The 16,552-nt window shown below is 38.0% G+C and overlaps 1 protein-coding gene and 2 non-coding genes across 8 annotated transcripts in view; all 3 read left to right on the forward strand.

The window, feature by feature from the left end:
* LOC146318291 (uncharacterized) overlaps positions 1-16,552 on the forward strand; it is a 151,629-nt gene that overhangs the window by 33,099 nt on the left and 101,978 nt on the right. For all 6 annotated transcript variants that reach the window (XM_084732181.1, XM_084732184.1, XM_084732186.1 and 3 more), the window contains one exon: positions 1,425-1,624. In XM_084732181.1, the coding sequence (XP_084588307.1) occupies positions 1,435-1,624 (190 nt within the window). In that variant the 5' untranslated portion in view covers positions 1,425-1,434. The remainder of the gene's footprint in view (positions 1-1,424; positions 1,625-16,552) is intronic.
* Positions 2,940-3,011, forward strand: trnaq-cug (transfer RNA glutamine (anticodon CUG)). Its single transcript has one exon. It is a non-coding gene; the product is annotated as a tRNA-Gln (tRNA).
* trnaq-cug (transfer RNA glutamine (anticodon CUG)) lies at positions 4,218-4,289 on the forward strand. The gene has a single exon. It is a non-coding gene; the product is annotated as a tRNA-Gln (tRNA).

Consider the following 16,552-nt stretch of genomic DNA (forward strand, 5'->3'; position numbering starts at 1 on the left):
TTTTCCTGTAAAACTTGAATTGCAGGTGCTTTCTGATAAGCTTTGGGTCGGTGTCGAGTCACCAATCCTGAGTGAGACTTAACAGTCTACTGTATTTGTCCATAATTACTAACTGCACCTTTAACATTTTTGACCTATTATTGGACTGAGACTGTCATGTTTTGGTGGATTATTTTGGGATCAAATGTCCTTGTTTTCAACACGTATTATTCTAGGAGAAATTATTGTTGAAGAAATTGTTTCCTGGATTGTCAGTGGATTTATGTTTGCTTCACTGCTTTATTTATTTAGAGGCCATTCATGTTTATTCACCTTTGTGAATCATCAGGAGTAGAAACACCTGATTCATGATAAACAGCTGCTGTGGTTTCAGGAGGAGCACAGACACACAAGAGACGAGCGCAGTTTTTTCCTTTTTTAACCATTCACCTGAAAAATACACAAAGTTTAAAAGTTCTGCCCACAGTTCATTTGACTTCCTTATTCACATATGTACTTCAACAGTTTGAGTTTCAATTCTTATTATGGCTTTGGCTTTAATTACTTAAATTAAAAGTACAGTTCACCCCAAAATCAAAAATACATAATTTTCCCCCGATCTGTAGTGCTGTTTATCCATCTAGATTTTTTTCAGTGTGACTTGCAGAGTTTTAGAGATATCAGCTATCAGCTAGAGGTGTCTTCAAAAATCATAACCAAGTTACTCAAGATAATCTACAGACTTTGTTGTGAGCAGTTTCATGTAGGAATTACTCTCTTTCTGCAGTAACATCTACTGGAACTACTTTAAAGGGACATCTCAAAATACATACTTCTTTCAAGTAGAAAAAAAGAAGCTCCAGTACATTCTGTTGCAGAAAGGAAGCAGTTCCTAATTGAAACTGCTCACGACAAGATGTGAGTAATAATGTAATGGTCAGTTCCATATTAAATTCCTTCCAAGTCTTCACTACAGACATTACATGAGTCTGGACAGACATGGATGTAAACTGTAATTTGACTTGTTGGTGGAGACAAACAACTGTGAGGCAGTAATTCTATTTTTTGACCAGTCTGTTTTATACGACCATTGACAGCTGACTTCTCACTCTTCTTAAGTGATCCACAACTGCTTCAGTTTCAGCTCAGAACAATGTGTGAGGGGGTCATGTTAATGTTGGCAAATCTCTGCTGGAGACATTGCAGTAGGTGCTTCACCATCAGATGCCTGGCAGGGATCTTCATTCTACTGAATGCACTCTTTTAGTTTTCATCTGCAATCACACCAACTAAACTGACAGGCGTGTAAAAAGTGTAAAGTGTGATGGTCACTAAAGGAAGAAGTTTTATTTATGACAAACAGGTGACCTGAAGTGGAGTGAGTAAAGGAAAAAAACTGCAATAAGAAAAGATTAATAAATGTAATCTCTCCTTATTCTCTCCAGCAACAGGACTATGGACCTGAGCCTGCGAGATGCTCTGGGTGGGGGTGGAGGTGGGGTCCCAGGAGGGGCCCCTGCCGAGGCCCTGCTGAAGAGGGACTTTGTTGCCACGCTGGAGAAAGAGGGCTATGAAGACAAGGTGGGGGAGACGGTCTCCAAGAGCGACTACCGACCCTTGCTGGATGGAAAGGACACCAAGAGCGGTGAGTCGCCCTCAGTGTTTATGCAAAATGTGATGTTTTTGTCTAATGTGATGTTGATCCCTGCAGGGCCGCTCTCTTTTCTGGGCCAGGTTAGAGTCGAGTTGGCTGGTGGGCATTTAGAAAAATCAGCTGTTTGTATAATTTGGATAATTACTGGGCTTGAATTATAATCATTTAGGTGAAATTAGCCTCCAGTTTCAGGGTGGTAAACTGGCTGAAACTGGCGGTTTTGCTGCAGTGTGTGTTTTCACTGAATCCTTAAAGGGCCTGTAGTGCTATTAAGCATCTAGATATTTTGGTACAAGTTGCAGAATTTTGGAGATGTCTACCTTCTCTGCAATATAATGGGACCGATTGGCACTCAGCTTGCTGAAGCTTGAAGCGACAAAAAAATACATATGAAAAATTCAAAAGCAGTGTCTCTTTCCAAAAATCATGACCTGGTTACTCAATATAATCCCCACACCTGAGCAGTTTCAAGTAGGAACTACTTCTTTTCTAGTAGAAAAGAAAGTAATTCTGGGAGATTCTACTGCAGAAGAAAGTAGTTCCTGCATGAAACTGCTCACAACACGGTCTGCGGATTATCTTGAGTAACCAGGTCATAATTTTTGGAAAGAGACACTAGTGTTGTTTTTTTTTTAAATGTATGTTTTTATACTGGAGAGAAGGCAGACATCTCTACAGCTGATACTTCTGACAAACTCTGCACCTCACACCAAAACAATCTAGATGGTTAAATAGCACTACAGGCCAGTGGAAAAATATGTAGTTCTGGGGTGAACTGCCCCTTTCAAGGATTGCACCAGTGTTTTTGTATGTTTAAGCCAAATAAGTACTCCTACCCAATTTCCACCAGGCATGGCTGCGCTTTGTCATGGCTACGCCGCGGCACACAGGCAACATTTGCGGCCACTCTAGACAAAGCTTGTGTTTCTACCAGAAGCGCTACGGTGTGTTTCAGATGCTTACCAGAAGCAGCTCCGCTACTGAAATGCTTCTGAAACACTGCTTCTGGGAAAAAAATGCAGCCATATTTTAGCTTTTGCAATATTTGTTGAGCTGTTTGAAATGAAAAAACTAAAAACTGGTGATGCGCCCACCAAAACACTTTGGTATATTTATAACTCATGATAATTGTGATATGATAAATCAGTTATGAAAATAAGTGCTGTGCCATTGGTGCGGTGTGTTTGTTATACATGTTTCGTCCCTCAAACAGTGTCAGGATCACCTGTCAAAACCTTTGATGTAGTAATGGCATGTCCCACCCACACCAGCTGTCTGTGAATGCAACATGGCTCTGACATGTTGTGGTTCCATGGTGTAATGGTTAGCACTCTGGACTCTGAATCCAGCGATCCGAGTTCAAATCTCGGTGGGACCTGATTTTTAAGGCCGATCTAAGTAAAACTGTGATCATCTGAATAGTACACATTTCAAATACCTAGAATGGGCCTTGTTCACTAACGTGTGTAGAAATGTTCTTACTGTCCACACATAATAAGTTCGCGTGCAAAGTCATCATCTGATTCATGACTCATAAGTACCAGCCAAGTTTGTTCTTATCACTGTGCTTATGTTAGTGAATCAGAGTCATTCTAAACCTGCTGCCTGTAATCTGCATAATGACACGCCCCCTTTTCTCTATATAAGGAAATATGTTTGAATAGAAAAGCATCAGACAGAAAGCAGTGAAGTCATTGTAAAGTTACATTCAGGCCAAATCAGGAGTTGCTGCGGTGTGTGGGGGTGTTTATTTGCATTTAGCACTGAAGCGCTGTGAAAGAATCAGGAAATAATATTTTATTTCCCTGATTCAGCTGCTTTCTAACAGCGCTGAGCGCCGCCTCACCCCATTCAGTCTGGACACACCGCTGCACTGCGACTCGTAATAATTACTCCTTGGGCTGCGATAATCGAAGCGGTGCATGTTGTGTTGTGTCCCAGGGGAAACAGACTGTGTCTCAGATGAAAAAGAAATGGTTTGACATTAACGTGATGTGTTCAAAAGAAAAACAGACCAGAAGGAAAATAAAGAAGCAGCCGGAGAACAAGGAGCATTGGGATAAAAATGATGATAACATTAATAATAATGATAATTGTTGTTGATAATAATAATAATCTAGCACTATACATTCATGAAATGCAACAAAAGTGCTTACCATAAAAACAGATAATCAAAACATTTATAATAAAATTCTAAGAACAAGGCACCAGGCAGTTCTAAATTAGTTTCCAAACAAATTCAGGTAAGAAAATATTGATGAATTGTGCCTGAAATGTTTGTACGCACGGGTTAAGCACAAATTTTTGCGTACGCACTGTTTGTGAATGAGGCGCATTGTGAGCTTAGGCCTTTTAAACAGTTATGCAGGATTTCTGTGTTCAGGATTTTTTTGGCGGACCTGTCATGGCTCCATGACGTGCCAGAGGCATGGTCCTCCAGCACTATATTCGTGAACTGGCACACAAAACAACACCGCCATTTTTCAAACAGTTTCAGGATTGTCTGTCAAAAGCTTTGGTTTGTTTATGGGATGTCCCACCCACAACAGGTGTCTGTGAAAGCAGCACAAGGTATGTGTGTGGTGGTTCCATGGTGTAATGGTTAGCACTCTGGACTCTGAATCCAGCGATCCGAGTTCAAATCTCGGTGGGACCTGATTTTAAGTAAAAAATTTGAATACTAGTCCACCTCAACAGACGATGAATCTCACAATACAAATACTCACATGTAAAGTCTCAACATGAAACGGCTCATCTGCAGGGCTTTAGCTGCCATTCTGGACACTGACATAACGCATTCTATATTTTTGTCCATTTTGGCTCAACTTACAATTTCTTACATTCACGAATGGATATGAAACTGACAACTACAGAAATCTATGGAGTAAAGTATAGACGATGCAAAATGTACAATGTAAAAGTATGTTTAAGGATTGTCTTTGAAAATATGTATGTCCCACCCACAGCACGTGTATGTGAATGCAGCAGATGATGTATATGTGATGGTTCCATGGTGTAATGGTTAGCACTCTGGTCTCTCTGATCTGAGTTCAAATAAGAATAAAGTTAAAGCAAAACAACTGAATAGTACCTCAACAGCTGACAATTTGACCCATTGCTAAACTCCTCCTGTGAACAGCAACTGTAACAAAGGCTCTGCAGGCCTTCAAACTTTGCATTTCCCTGTGACTTAGTGTCATTTTTTAATAGTCTTTAAAAAACGGGAAACACAAGCGGACTCATGTGGATTAAATTTAGTCTTTATCTGCTCTAACATGAGATGCAACATTAGCATGTCCTGCTAACTAATGCTAGCTTACTAGCTGTGGTAACGTTACCTCCAGCCAAACTTGTGTTAGATTCCACTGCATTAACAAACTCATGGCTTATTCCCAGCAGTGGTTACATTTAGAGCTGCAGTGATTAATTGATTATTAATCTAAAATATATTATATAAAATATATTTTCCCTGCATAACTGAGTAAAAATAAAAACTCCAAAACTGTCCCAATTTTCAAGAATGAGTGTTACTATAAGATACGTTAAAACTCAGGGTAACCAGATATAAATACAATACTGATGAGACATTGACGTGGGAAATAACATCAGTGTAAAGTATAAAAAACTTTGCTATAAAGTCACTAAACCGACCACATGTGCTCTACATACCCCCAACAGGAATATGAATATTATACCAGCCTTTAATGATTCAGGACTGTTGTATCATTTGCCACCTGCTTACATGATATATTAGTCCTGCTGAATAATAAAACACACCCCCTGCAGCTTTCATGAGAAATAAGATTATTAATCAATAACAAATGTCATATTTAGGGTAGCTGTTTGTACACACAGAGATTGAATTGGTTGAACAATCCACTTAGCGGGCTACACAATTGATTTAGTATTGCATTTCTAGAAGGAGATAAATTTTATATCTGTATTTGATAACTTTAAGCCCCTGGAATGGATCAAGCTCCAAATCGCTGGATCTGACATTTACCATAATACAACTTGATAGTATCTTTAAACTTTAGAAATATAGTTTTTTAAACCTCCTGTGCACTGAAAATGCAGAGAGGTGGGATAAGCTGTGTGTAAACATGATCACCTAACAGGAATGAATGAAGGGAGCAATGTATGGATGGATGACTGGAGGAGAGGGGAGAGCTGGGATATAAAAAGAGAAGTAATATAGATAAGAGCAAAGTGGAGGGTTTGAGGAAGAGGAGAGCGACGGATGGAGAATAAGGGAGTCGTCCAGGCTGGAGAGTTAAATAGAGCAGACACAAAGGCCCTGTAGACACACAGGGACATGGATTATTACTGTATATAGAAGGGGGTTTGTTCAATCTTCCAGGGGAGGGGGGGGGGTCATTTGTGCAAACAAGGGACTGCAGTAGATTTTGTTCTACTGAGAGAACATCCACGTGTAGTTTTTGTCCCTCTGTGGGTCTGAACTATTCAGTAAAGTCCCCTTCAACTTCAGGGACAGCAGCTGAGTTAAAGGTAGTTTAAAGCTGCTGTGTGACATTTGAAAACATCAACACATTAATTGAAACTCTGTAAACTTATTGGATCAAGTGGAAGCAGAGTGAAAATGATTTCCCATAAACCCTGTCATTTTGGCTTTTAAGATGATGTTTGTCGTTCTCTGCACTGCTCTCTTGATGATGATTTGAGTAGTTTTCTGATCAGCTGTGAATTCAGATTAAATTCTAAGCCTGTACTTTTTAAGATGTATTTGTACCAGGCAAAATTTAAAAATGTCTTTTAATCCAATAAAACTATTGCTGAGGTCTCTATTCTCAAACCGGAAGGCCAAAGAAATGCTTCCAGGAAATCTTAACTTGCTTTCTGATGAAAATAAGATATTAGATACATTGACAGTTTTATGTATTTTCTTTTACTTGCCTTTTTTTCTGGTTGTTCATAGCTGAAAGTGTAAAAACCTCTAAAAAATTCTGATATTGGACCTTTGTAGCTGCTTTAGCTAATGTTAGCTTCACAGACTGATGGGATGAGCTAGGCTACACAAGGCACTGAATTCAACAAGAGGGGGGCGTTCAACACCTCTAGTGAACACAGTAAACACAACTCCATCTGAAGGCAACGTAACTACAGCACAAGTTTCACGTCATCGTTTGATTAACTCTTTGAATGAATGGTAATTAGCTACAGCTGGCTGCCTTTGCCAGAGAGAGTTGTCTTCATAGTGACACAGGTCAGTGCTCTTTCTGCAGTAGAATCTACTGGAACTACTTTCTTTTCTACCAGAGTAAGAAAGTAGTTCCTACATGAAACTGTTCACAACAAGGTCTGTGGATTATCTTTAGTTACAGAGTCATTATTTTTGGAAAAAAAATGCTGGTTTTGAATTTTTCAAATGTATTTTTTGCTGCGTTGAGCACCACAAGCTGAGTGCCATTCAGTCCCATTATACTTGAGAAAAGGCAGACATCTCTACGGCTGATATCTCCAAAACTGTGCAACTCACACCAGAACTATGGCGATCAATAAATAACACTACAGATCAAGGGAAAATATGCATGTTTGATTTTGGGGTGAACTTCCCCTTTAAAATTAAATTTGTGACTCTTTCACATCATAATTTTGATATAAACTCAATTATTCAGCTTTATTATCAGATACTGCCAGTTTTTACTGCAGATATTTATGTTAGCAATATTTCATGTTAAATTGAACATGCCCTGATTTAATAAGGATTTTCCTCTGGTTGTTACAGACATGATGTGTTAATAATTAATGCTGTTTGTAACAGTGTTGGATACAGCACACTGAAACATGGTTTACATTGATGTCAGGCCTTTGGCTAAACTCAACTGGTTGAAATTAAGAGATCATGTGATTTCAGGGTTAGTTATGGTCGACAGCAGTCCAATAATTGTGAGTATCACTGCACAAAATACAGACACTATAAGCTCCTCATATACTACTTTATGTTCCAGGGCCATCAGGGATTCTCCTAAGAGAGAGAGTGTGTGTGTGTGTGTGTGTGTGTGTGTATGCTTTGAAGATTAAGTGTAATTGCTTCGACACTTCGGCCGACCCTGTCTAGACTTAAATTAGCTGTAGGACTGTCTTTCTTCGTCTTTATCTCTCCGGCTTGTTCTCTTTATTTTTCTTGTCATCCTCAGTCCTTCTATCTGTATTTCGTTTTCCTCCTTCGTCATTTTTCCTTTTTTTTTTTTTTTTTTTGCTTTCTCTTTCTTTTGGTCTCTGTTCCACCCGTCCGCTCGGTCTGTCTCTCTTCCTGTCATTGTTACGCTGTGTCAGCCCTGGAGACAGTGCTGTATTAGCATCATTACCATCACCACTCGCACACACACACACACACACACACACACACACACACACACACACACACACACACACACACACACACACAAAATTAGCACCCAGCCAGTGGCACAGTCTGGTCCAATGAGTTGAATGTTAAGCTGTCAGTGTTTGACACGCAACAGTCCATAGCTGTAGGGAACCAGAGTTTTGGCAACAACTCTAATCCATGGCACTTGTAGATGGACATTTTAGTCAAATCAAGTCTAGTGATATTCACCTCCGTATAGGAGCTGTTGGATGCACAAGAGACAAAGAAAAGGAGCAGAAGCTGGGATATCCTACCTTGTAGGTTAAGATCCAAAAATGCAGGCTCCTGCACTTCCCATGATGCAACTCATTAGCATTTTTACGTAGAAATCATGATCATCTCTGGAGTTATTTTTTAAGATAATATGCAGCTTTTGTTAAAAGCTGAAAAGGCTCTTCACGACTGAATGTAAACTGAATGAGTATAACTCGTGGCATGCAATTTTAAAATCAAAAATACATGTTTGTTTTTTTTTACCCTGGCTCAAAGCACCAAAAAATACATTTGAAAAATTCAAAGCTACTGTCCATTTCAAAAAGTCATGACCTGGTTACTCAAGATAATCCACAGACCTCATTGTGAACATTTTCATTTAGGAACTGTTTTCGTTGTTGTAGAAAAGAAAGTAGTTCTGCTAGTTTGTAGGGATGCACAGATCCAGACTTGTTTATCTTCTGCTTCTTCTTTACTGCAGCAAACTGTTGCACCATGTCAGTCTCCGGTTTGTTAACTTTGCTTCCACGTGAGGTCATGTGAAATCACATCCCCATGTGAGATCTCATGAGATCATGCTCCCTCTGGAACATAATCTTAATATAATGATATAATAAGGACTGGGCTGTAACCTGGAGGACTTTTGTAGGAAATGTAAGTTATTTAGTATTCATTGTTTTATTATGAGCATCTAATTAAATTATACATCAAAGAAAAGTTACAAAAATGTTTGCGTATTCTCTCTGTTCTTAGAAAGACTGAAAGTCAGACTCAGCTCCTTAAAAAATCGCAAATTATAAGATTCTGCTGAATAAAGAAAGTAGTTCCTACATGAAACAGCTCACAACAAGGTTTGTGGGTGTGGAAGTCTGTGGAGGGCAGACATCTCAATGGGCAGTGTCTCCAAAACTCAGCAAATCACACCAAAACTATCTAGATGGATAAATGTCACTACAGGCCAGGGGAAGAATATGTTTTTTTTTTTATTGTGCAACAGAGGGCAGACAAAACAAGAAGAGACAGTTATATAGAGATGCCTTAACAGCCAAAAGGTCTTATGTAAGTACGACAAAGACAAACAGTAATAACATAAAAGTAAATAATAATGGAATAATTTATTTATTGTTTTGTTGTGGCTCTTGTGTCATTCAGAAACAGTCCCACCTCATCGGCTTCATGAAAATACCTCAAGGGCCAATGAGGTTGTGCTCCTTTGTACAGTCATCATATAAACCCCACCCTATATCAGATTAATGGTTGTGATTGAACTGAAGACATTCAGGATGGGTAGAAATCTGTCTGAATGAGGGGGGGTAGCCAGAGCAAAAGACACATGAGCTTGCAGATTTGTCTGGTTCCCAGGCTGACATAGATCCAGAGTTTGACGAGCTCTTGTTGATTGGTGAGATATTTATGATGCTAAACACAGATGACTCTTCAAACAGAGCTGTGTGTATGTTTTTTTTAATCCTTTATGATAAATCATCAGTCTGTCGTCTCATTTCACATAGTCTTTGACATGCCCACGCACAGCTGGTGTGATGAAGATGACAGAAAGCAGACACACGTCCTCTAGCTCTGTGTGTGTGAAACGCTGGTACTATAAAGGCCTGTAGGCTACGTTCTGTATGTTCCATATGGGTTGTTCCTGTATAATTCTGAGGCAGAGACCATGTGCATACAGCAGATGTTTTACTACAGGGTTCCTCAAATGTTTTCATATCATATATCCTCAGTCAAATATGCTTTACACTGAAGACTCATATGTGATAAGATTCAGTCCAATGTGGTACAACTCAAGGATCAAGTCTCGGCCCACTTTTTGTTTTTTCTGTTCAGGTTGCTTTGCAACAAGTTTAATTGGACTAAACCTAATAATAACACGACTTTTACGCTATTGCAATTTTTGTTTATTGTGTAACAAAATAAATTGAAGCTCAGGGGTTCACTTAGCATTAGCATTATGAGAACTCTGAGACACTTAGAAAAAATAAAATGGCTGCTCACTATGACTGTGCTCTGAGATGAAAAAAAAAAAAAAAAATTCAACTCTGTAAGATGTTGACTCCATCAGCTTTTCCATCTGACTGAGTTGATGCATTTAATAAGAACTTTACTGCCCATTACAAGGTTTAAAGCCAAGAGTTTGACGTTTTAAAATATATTTTCCAGCATAATTGAAGATTAAAACTCACAACCCCCTCAAAGTACGGTTTTGCCCCAGTTCTTAAGAATGAGTATAATAATATTTTTCTTATGGAATTTGTCAAGGGTTATGGTTCAGTTTACCATCCACCCTGTAGAACCAACTCAAAGACGGGAGGACACTTATGAGTCAGCTGCTCCATAACATATATTTCACTCACAGTTTTCTACCACTTATCTTGTGATGGTGATTCTGGCTTGTACCGTCTCTTTGTGATGGCTTTTTAAAAGCTGCTAGCAAGATTTTCAGCAAACATCCATCTTCTCTCAACACAAGATTTCCTGTCATATTGCCAAAACACAGTACTATACCTGACCTTGGTATATCATGGCCCAAATTTTTGACAATAACCAAATGAACATTTTCCCCAAAACTGTAAAATTTCTGGACAGAGCCAGAAGACATGAGAATGGTCACCAAACCAAATTCTTTCAACAATCCTTTCTCCGAGGACGTGATGATGTCGTAGACTTTTGTGTTCTCCAGCACATGAATTTTCAACTCTTTTCCTGACACTACGCACAACTTTCACACTAATGTATTATCAACCGTCGGTCTCATTCTGCAGTCAAGTTGGCGACAATGAGTATGCAATGTCAGATTACACTTTGAAAATCAAGCTTCATTAGGAACATTTCATGTGATGGTCAGGCACCAAAACTATTTGGTTAGGTTTAGGAAAACACTGTGGTTCGAGCTGAAATAACTACTGTATATTTAACTATTTTTCGTAGTATTTTTCTCACACAAGAATGTGTAAATGTCCTGAGTTTGACACTGCCTATGACCTTCTTCCAAGTGGACCAGAGCTGCAATGATTAATCGATAATAAATTACTTGTCAACTATTTTGATAACTGATTAATTGGTTTGTGTCAGTTCTTAAGAAAAAAAGTCAAAGTTGCCTGATTTCAGCTTCTTCCTAAATTTTGGTTTCTTTACTTTTTTATGACGGTAAACTGATCTTCTTTGGCCTGATCGTCTGATCTTTGGGTTGTGAGCTAAAGAAAGACATTTGAGGACGTCACTGTAGGTTTTGGGAAACACTGACTGACATTTTATAGACTAAACAACTATTACTCGATTAACTGAGACAATAATCAACTAATTAATCAACTATAAAATGATTGCTGCAGCCCTAGCCCCTAGAAGTCCTACTTCTTATTAGTTAGAAAATCGTGCAGACTGTCACGAAAGAATTTCAAGATTTGTGTCCATGCACATGAATCTATTTCTAACCCTGTCTGTGGGGTTGCTCCTGTGTGATACTGAGGCAGAGACCATGAGCATACAGCAGATGTTTTACCACAGGGTTTCTCAAATGTTTTCATATCATATATCCTCAATCACATATGCATCACAGCAAAGATCATATGTGATAAGATTTGAACCCAGAGACCGATGTGGTTCAACTCAAGGATCATTTCTCAGGAAATGTTGTCTATTAATATAAAATAATTCTGACATTGTAGCCTGCCAGACTGACATATTGACATATTTAGTTGGATGGTCAGGGTACATGTCACAATCACTTAAATCAATGAGATCTATAGTCTGAGACGAGAGACTGTCTCTCATCTCTCTGTCACTGTTTTTCTTGTACATCTGTTCCTGCATGACTCCTTTGTATTTTCCTCCTCCTCTGTCTCTTCATCTTGTCTTTGTTGTCTTACGCTCATCCCTTCTTTCTCACTCTGCCTCTTTAATTCTTGTTTTCATTCATCTCTTGCCTCGTACCTTGTTTGTCTTCGTCTGTTGAATTCTGTAGTAGTGGGAAGTGTTGTTGTGCTTCTCCTTTCATTTCAGTCTTAATAATGTGGAAGCTGTGAAGTCATTTGAGGCCTCAGCTTTGATGAAGGCCTGTAATAAACGTGACTGCTGCTGTCTGAACTGAATGGGAATCCAAACGCTCATCAGTCCTCAGTGTCAGTAAGAGGAAACCTTCAATTCTGCTTCATTTTTCCTCCTCAAGCATTTTGCACTGCACCTACAGTGTTGCAGTATTGCAAAATCAAGTTATTTTTTCTTTTAATCAAAAACAAAGGTCCAATTTTCTGATTTCAGCTTCTCAAATGTGAATATTTTCTGATTTCTTTATTCCTCTCTGACATTAAACTGAATATCTTTGAGTTGTGGACAAAACAAGACATTTGAGGACGTCGCCTGAAACACTGATCAACATTCTTAACCATTTTCTGTCATTTTTCAAACAACTAATTGATTAATAAAGAAAATAATCAACAGATTAATTGATAATGATTAAAAACTACACTGAGTTGTGTTCAGTTGTTAACTCCTTGTCGAGGCTAGCTCTGTTAGCCACTTTAGCCTTAGTTTTGGCAAATGAACACCAGCCACTTCCCTCGTGGTAATATACTGAAAACCAGAATGAGCAACTGTTATGCCAGAAAGTGGGGCGGAGAACTAAAGCTGCAATGATTAATTGATTATTAAATTAATCGCCCACTATTTTGACAATCAATTTACTGGTTTTAGTAATTTTTTAAGAAAAAATAGTCAAAATTCTCTGATTCCAGCTCATCAAATGTGAATATTTTTTGTCTTTTTACTCTGTTTTCTGAAATTTCATAGACCAACTAATAATCAGTTAATTGAAAAAATAATTGACAGATTAATCAATGATGAAAGTCAGCGAGAACAACAAAGAACTCACTTCAACCAGAGACTTTAAATTCAATAGGATTTCAGCCTGTGTGATGTACTGACTATGGCTCTAACTTGCTATTTTGACTGCTGTACTCATTTTTGGATGCACGTATCGTCTCGCTCCTTTAATAAAAGATTAAAATAATGTCGACATATCAAATCAGATCATTTGAATGTGAATGTGAATACAGTTTGATCAACGTTCACTGCAGTCACTGTTGTAAAAATGTGAGAATTTCACATGTGAATATCTTCTTTTTTGTGCATAAGGCCAAATGTTCCACTACAAACACAAAATGTTTTCACTTTGTAGTGCTGAGAAAGTGTTATTCACACAGTATTTGTATGGGTAGCACTCAGGATCATTTATTTCAGAAACAGTTTTTCACATTTCATCGTGTTTAAAGTTCACTGAGTTTGGATCTGACACGGTCCAGGTTGAGATGAAGCCACAGTGAAATAAAAAACACGATAAAGGTAAAGTTTCACTGCAGTCTGCTCGTGTTTCTAGCAGGCAGGGAAGGAGCTGTGTTTGCTGAGGCATGCTAACACGTCCCTGCAGTGTGTGTACTTTCACTGGACGTATGTGTGAGAGAGAGAGGAGGGGCAGGGACTTCTGCATTAACAAGTATTCTGTGTGTGTGTGTGTGTGTGTGTGTGTGTGTGTGTGTGTGTGTCAGCAAATAAAAGTCCCTCTGCAGTAGCATCATGTGCATGTGTGCATCTGAGGCGATTGTGTTTTATATTCCTGAGTGAATCGGTCTGCATGTGTGTGTGTGTGTGTGTGTGTGTGTGTGTGTGTGTGTGTCTGTGTGTGTTACAGTACGGGACACTGCAGTCACATGTTACTGCAGTACGGTGGAGCATCAATACCAGCAGCTTCACACACATGCAGGTCTGGTGAGGTCATCATACACACACCTTGGCTGTCACTGCCAATAATTAGGATGTGTGTGTGTGTGTGTGTGTGTGTGTGTGTGTGTGTGTGTGTGTGTGTGTGTGTGTGTGTGTGTGTGTGTGTGAGTGAGCTGAGTTCAGCAGATATGTTGAAGTGAGCATGATGTAAGTGAAGCTTTTACAGCACTTCTGTACAACACTGACTGACTGAAGGACAGACTGACAGACAGACGAGTCCCTCTGACATCCTGGACGACTCAGACAGACACACAGACAGAGGATCTGAGATGTACACAGTTTAAGCCTCAGTGGGTTTTAGCTTTTAACTTCTCAAGTGTGGTATCAGCAGATATGGAAAAAGCCCACACATTCTTTACTCAAGTAGAAGTACAAATACTTCTTTACTCAAGTAAAAGTGAAAAAGTGCAGGCTCTGAAATGTATAAGTATAAAAGTAAAAAGTTGCTCTCTGAAAGACATTGCGACCATCTTTTTCTGTGAAAAGCTAACTGAATGTCATCTTTTCACCACGGTCGAGTCTCCCTCTCCTGTAGTTTTTTTTTTTTAATCTTGTTTTGTCTTTTGTTTTATTTTCATCTTGCTACATCCTTTTACCATAATATGTATTTTATATTATTTTTGCCTTGTTACATTTTTTACATAGTTTCATCTTGTTACATCTTTTACATTATTCTCACCATGTTGCATCTGTCACATAGTTTTTCTCTTGGTAGGTCTTTCACATCATTTTCATCTTGTTACTTCTTTTATGTCATTTTCATCTCGTCTGTTGTGTGTGTGTGATAAGCACTGATACACCAAAGAGTCTTTTTCTCTGTGTGTTATTGTTGCATCCATTTAGTTTGTAATCTGTCTTGATATTGAGAAGGTGACTCGCAATGAAGCCAAATAAAAATGATTGATTATTCACCTGAAATGCATTAAAACTAAAGTAACAGTAAAGTAGTAGAAAGTACAGATATTTCTGTTCAAATGGGGAGTGAATTAAAAAGTTGTCAGTTAAATAAATACTCAAGCAATGTAGAGATAACTGAAAAATCTATATAAGCACAGCACTTTCCTTCCCATCTTTGAGTATCAGTTATAATGTGACTGTTTTAGATGAAGAAATTAAAGGATAATTCTGTTAATATGAAGTTGGACTCACTGAGTTAATTACTGACAACACACAACAACAAAGTGTGAGTGGACTAAAAACACAAGCAGTCAGACGGGTTGCTGATCAGCCAGATCATCGAAAACGTTGTATTTGGAGGTAAAACAAAAATTGTGTGCAGGTGAAATGTGGGTAATGATGCCCCAAAGACAAAGTGTGTGCACAGAAGTGGTACAGTAGGTCATAGCTGAAGCAGGAAGTCGTCTGTAAACATTGAGGGTTGTTTACAGCAAACTGAGTAATAAATTTTCACCTTCAGTTCAGTTTTTTGTACTAACCTATAATCTAATAATACTTAATAATGATAGGAATAATGATGATAATAATACAGTTTATTTTCAGAGCAACTTTGCTCCAAAAAATGCAGGCCAAAGTGTGTTAAAACAAAGAAATGAAATTATTAGATTATTAATACCAACACTCTGATTGCATTTTTTTCTGAAAATGTATTCTTTCAGGATTTTTATACATATAAAAAATGTAATTTCTTCTTCTTCTTCGCTTTAATGTTTTTTCCTTTTTTAAATATGCCAAAAAATAGCCTTCTCTTAGACAAGAATTAATAAATCAAACAGATTTAAAGTGTGTTGAAAGCCTTCAAAATCTAAAACTAACAATACAATCCGATGCAAGCATGTGCTATTATAATCATCTTTCTTTATTTTATTTATTTATTTATTTATTTATTTTTAACCCTTTTAATGAAAATGTTGGCCCTTTAAAGTTGTGTCCCAGATTTTCATCAATTCTGTCTGATTTTTACAAACACATGATTTAATCAGGCATAAATAAGTTTAGCTATACCCAAAGGACCCCTGTCTCACTTATTGGTTTAAAAAAGGCAGGAACACTGCTGAAGCTCTGGTAGGCTTTCTGTTTTAAAACAAATTCATTCAATAATATTTTTATCAGATGTGTCTCAAACCTAAATTAAAGCGAATTATGGTTTAAAAATGTGTATTTTGATTAGCATTAAGAGAACTCTGAGCAACTTTAAAAAATAAAATGGCTATGCTGTGAAATGAAAACAGAGGTAAGATGTGAACTCAACAGTTGACATCTGTATTTAATAATGAATTTAATTAAAAAATGTAACATTTTGTCAACTCTGTAATCAGCAGGAGGCTGGCCTGTTACAAGGTTTAATAGCCAAAACTTTGATCTTTTAAATACTAATGAAAAGGACTTATGAAAATTATATTCCATTTCTGCCAATAGATCGTCCTAAATCTGACACACTTAACATGTTACACACTGACATTCAGATGTCACTGTATGACTATGCACCAGAGGTCATGTGGGTTGAAAACCCAATATTTTTTCAGTAAATATGACCATGAAAGGAGCCTGTGTCTGACAGCTGAGAGGAG

This window comes from Lutjanus erythropterus, chromosome 12 (assembly GCF_056507025.1).
Source record: "Lutjanus erythropterus isolate fLutEry1 chromosome 12, fLutEry1.hap2, whole genome shotgun sequence".
Lineage (NCBI taxonomy): Eukaryota > Metazoa > Chordata > Actinopteri > Lutjaniformes > Lutjanidae > Lutjanus > Lutjanus erythropterus.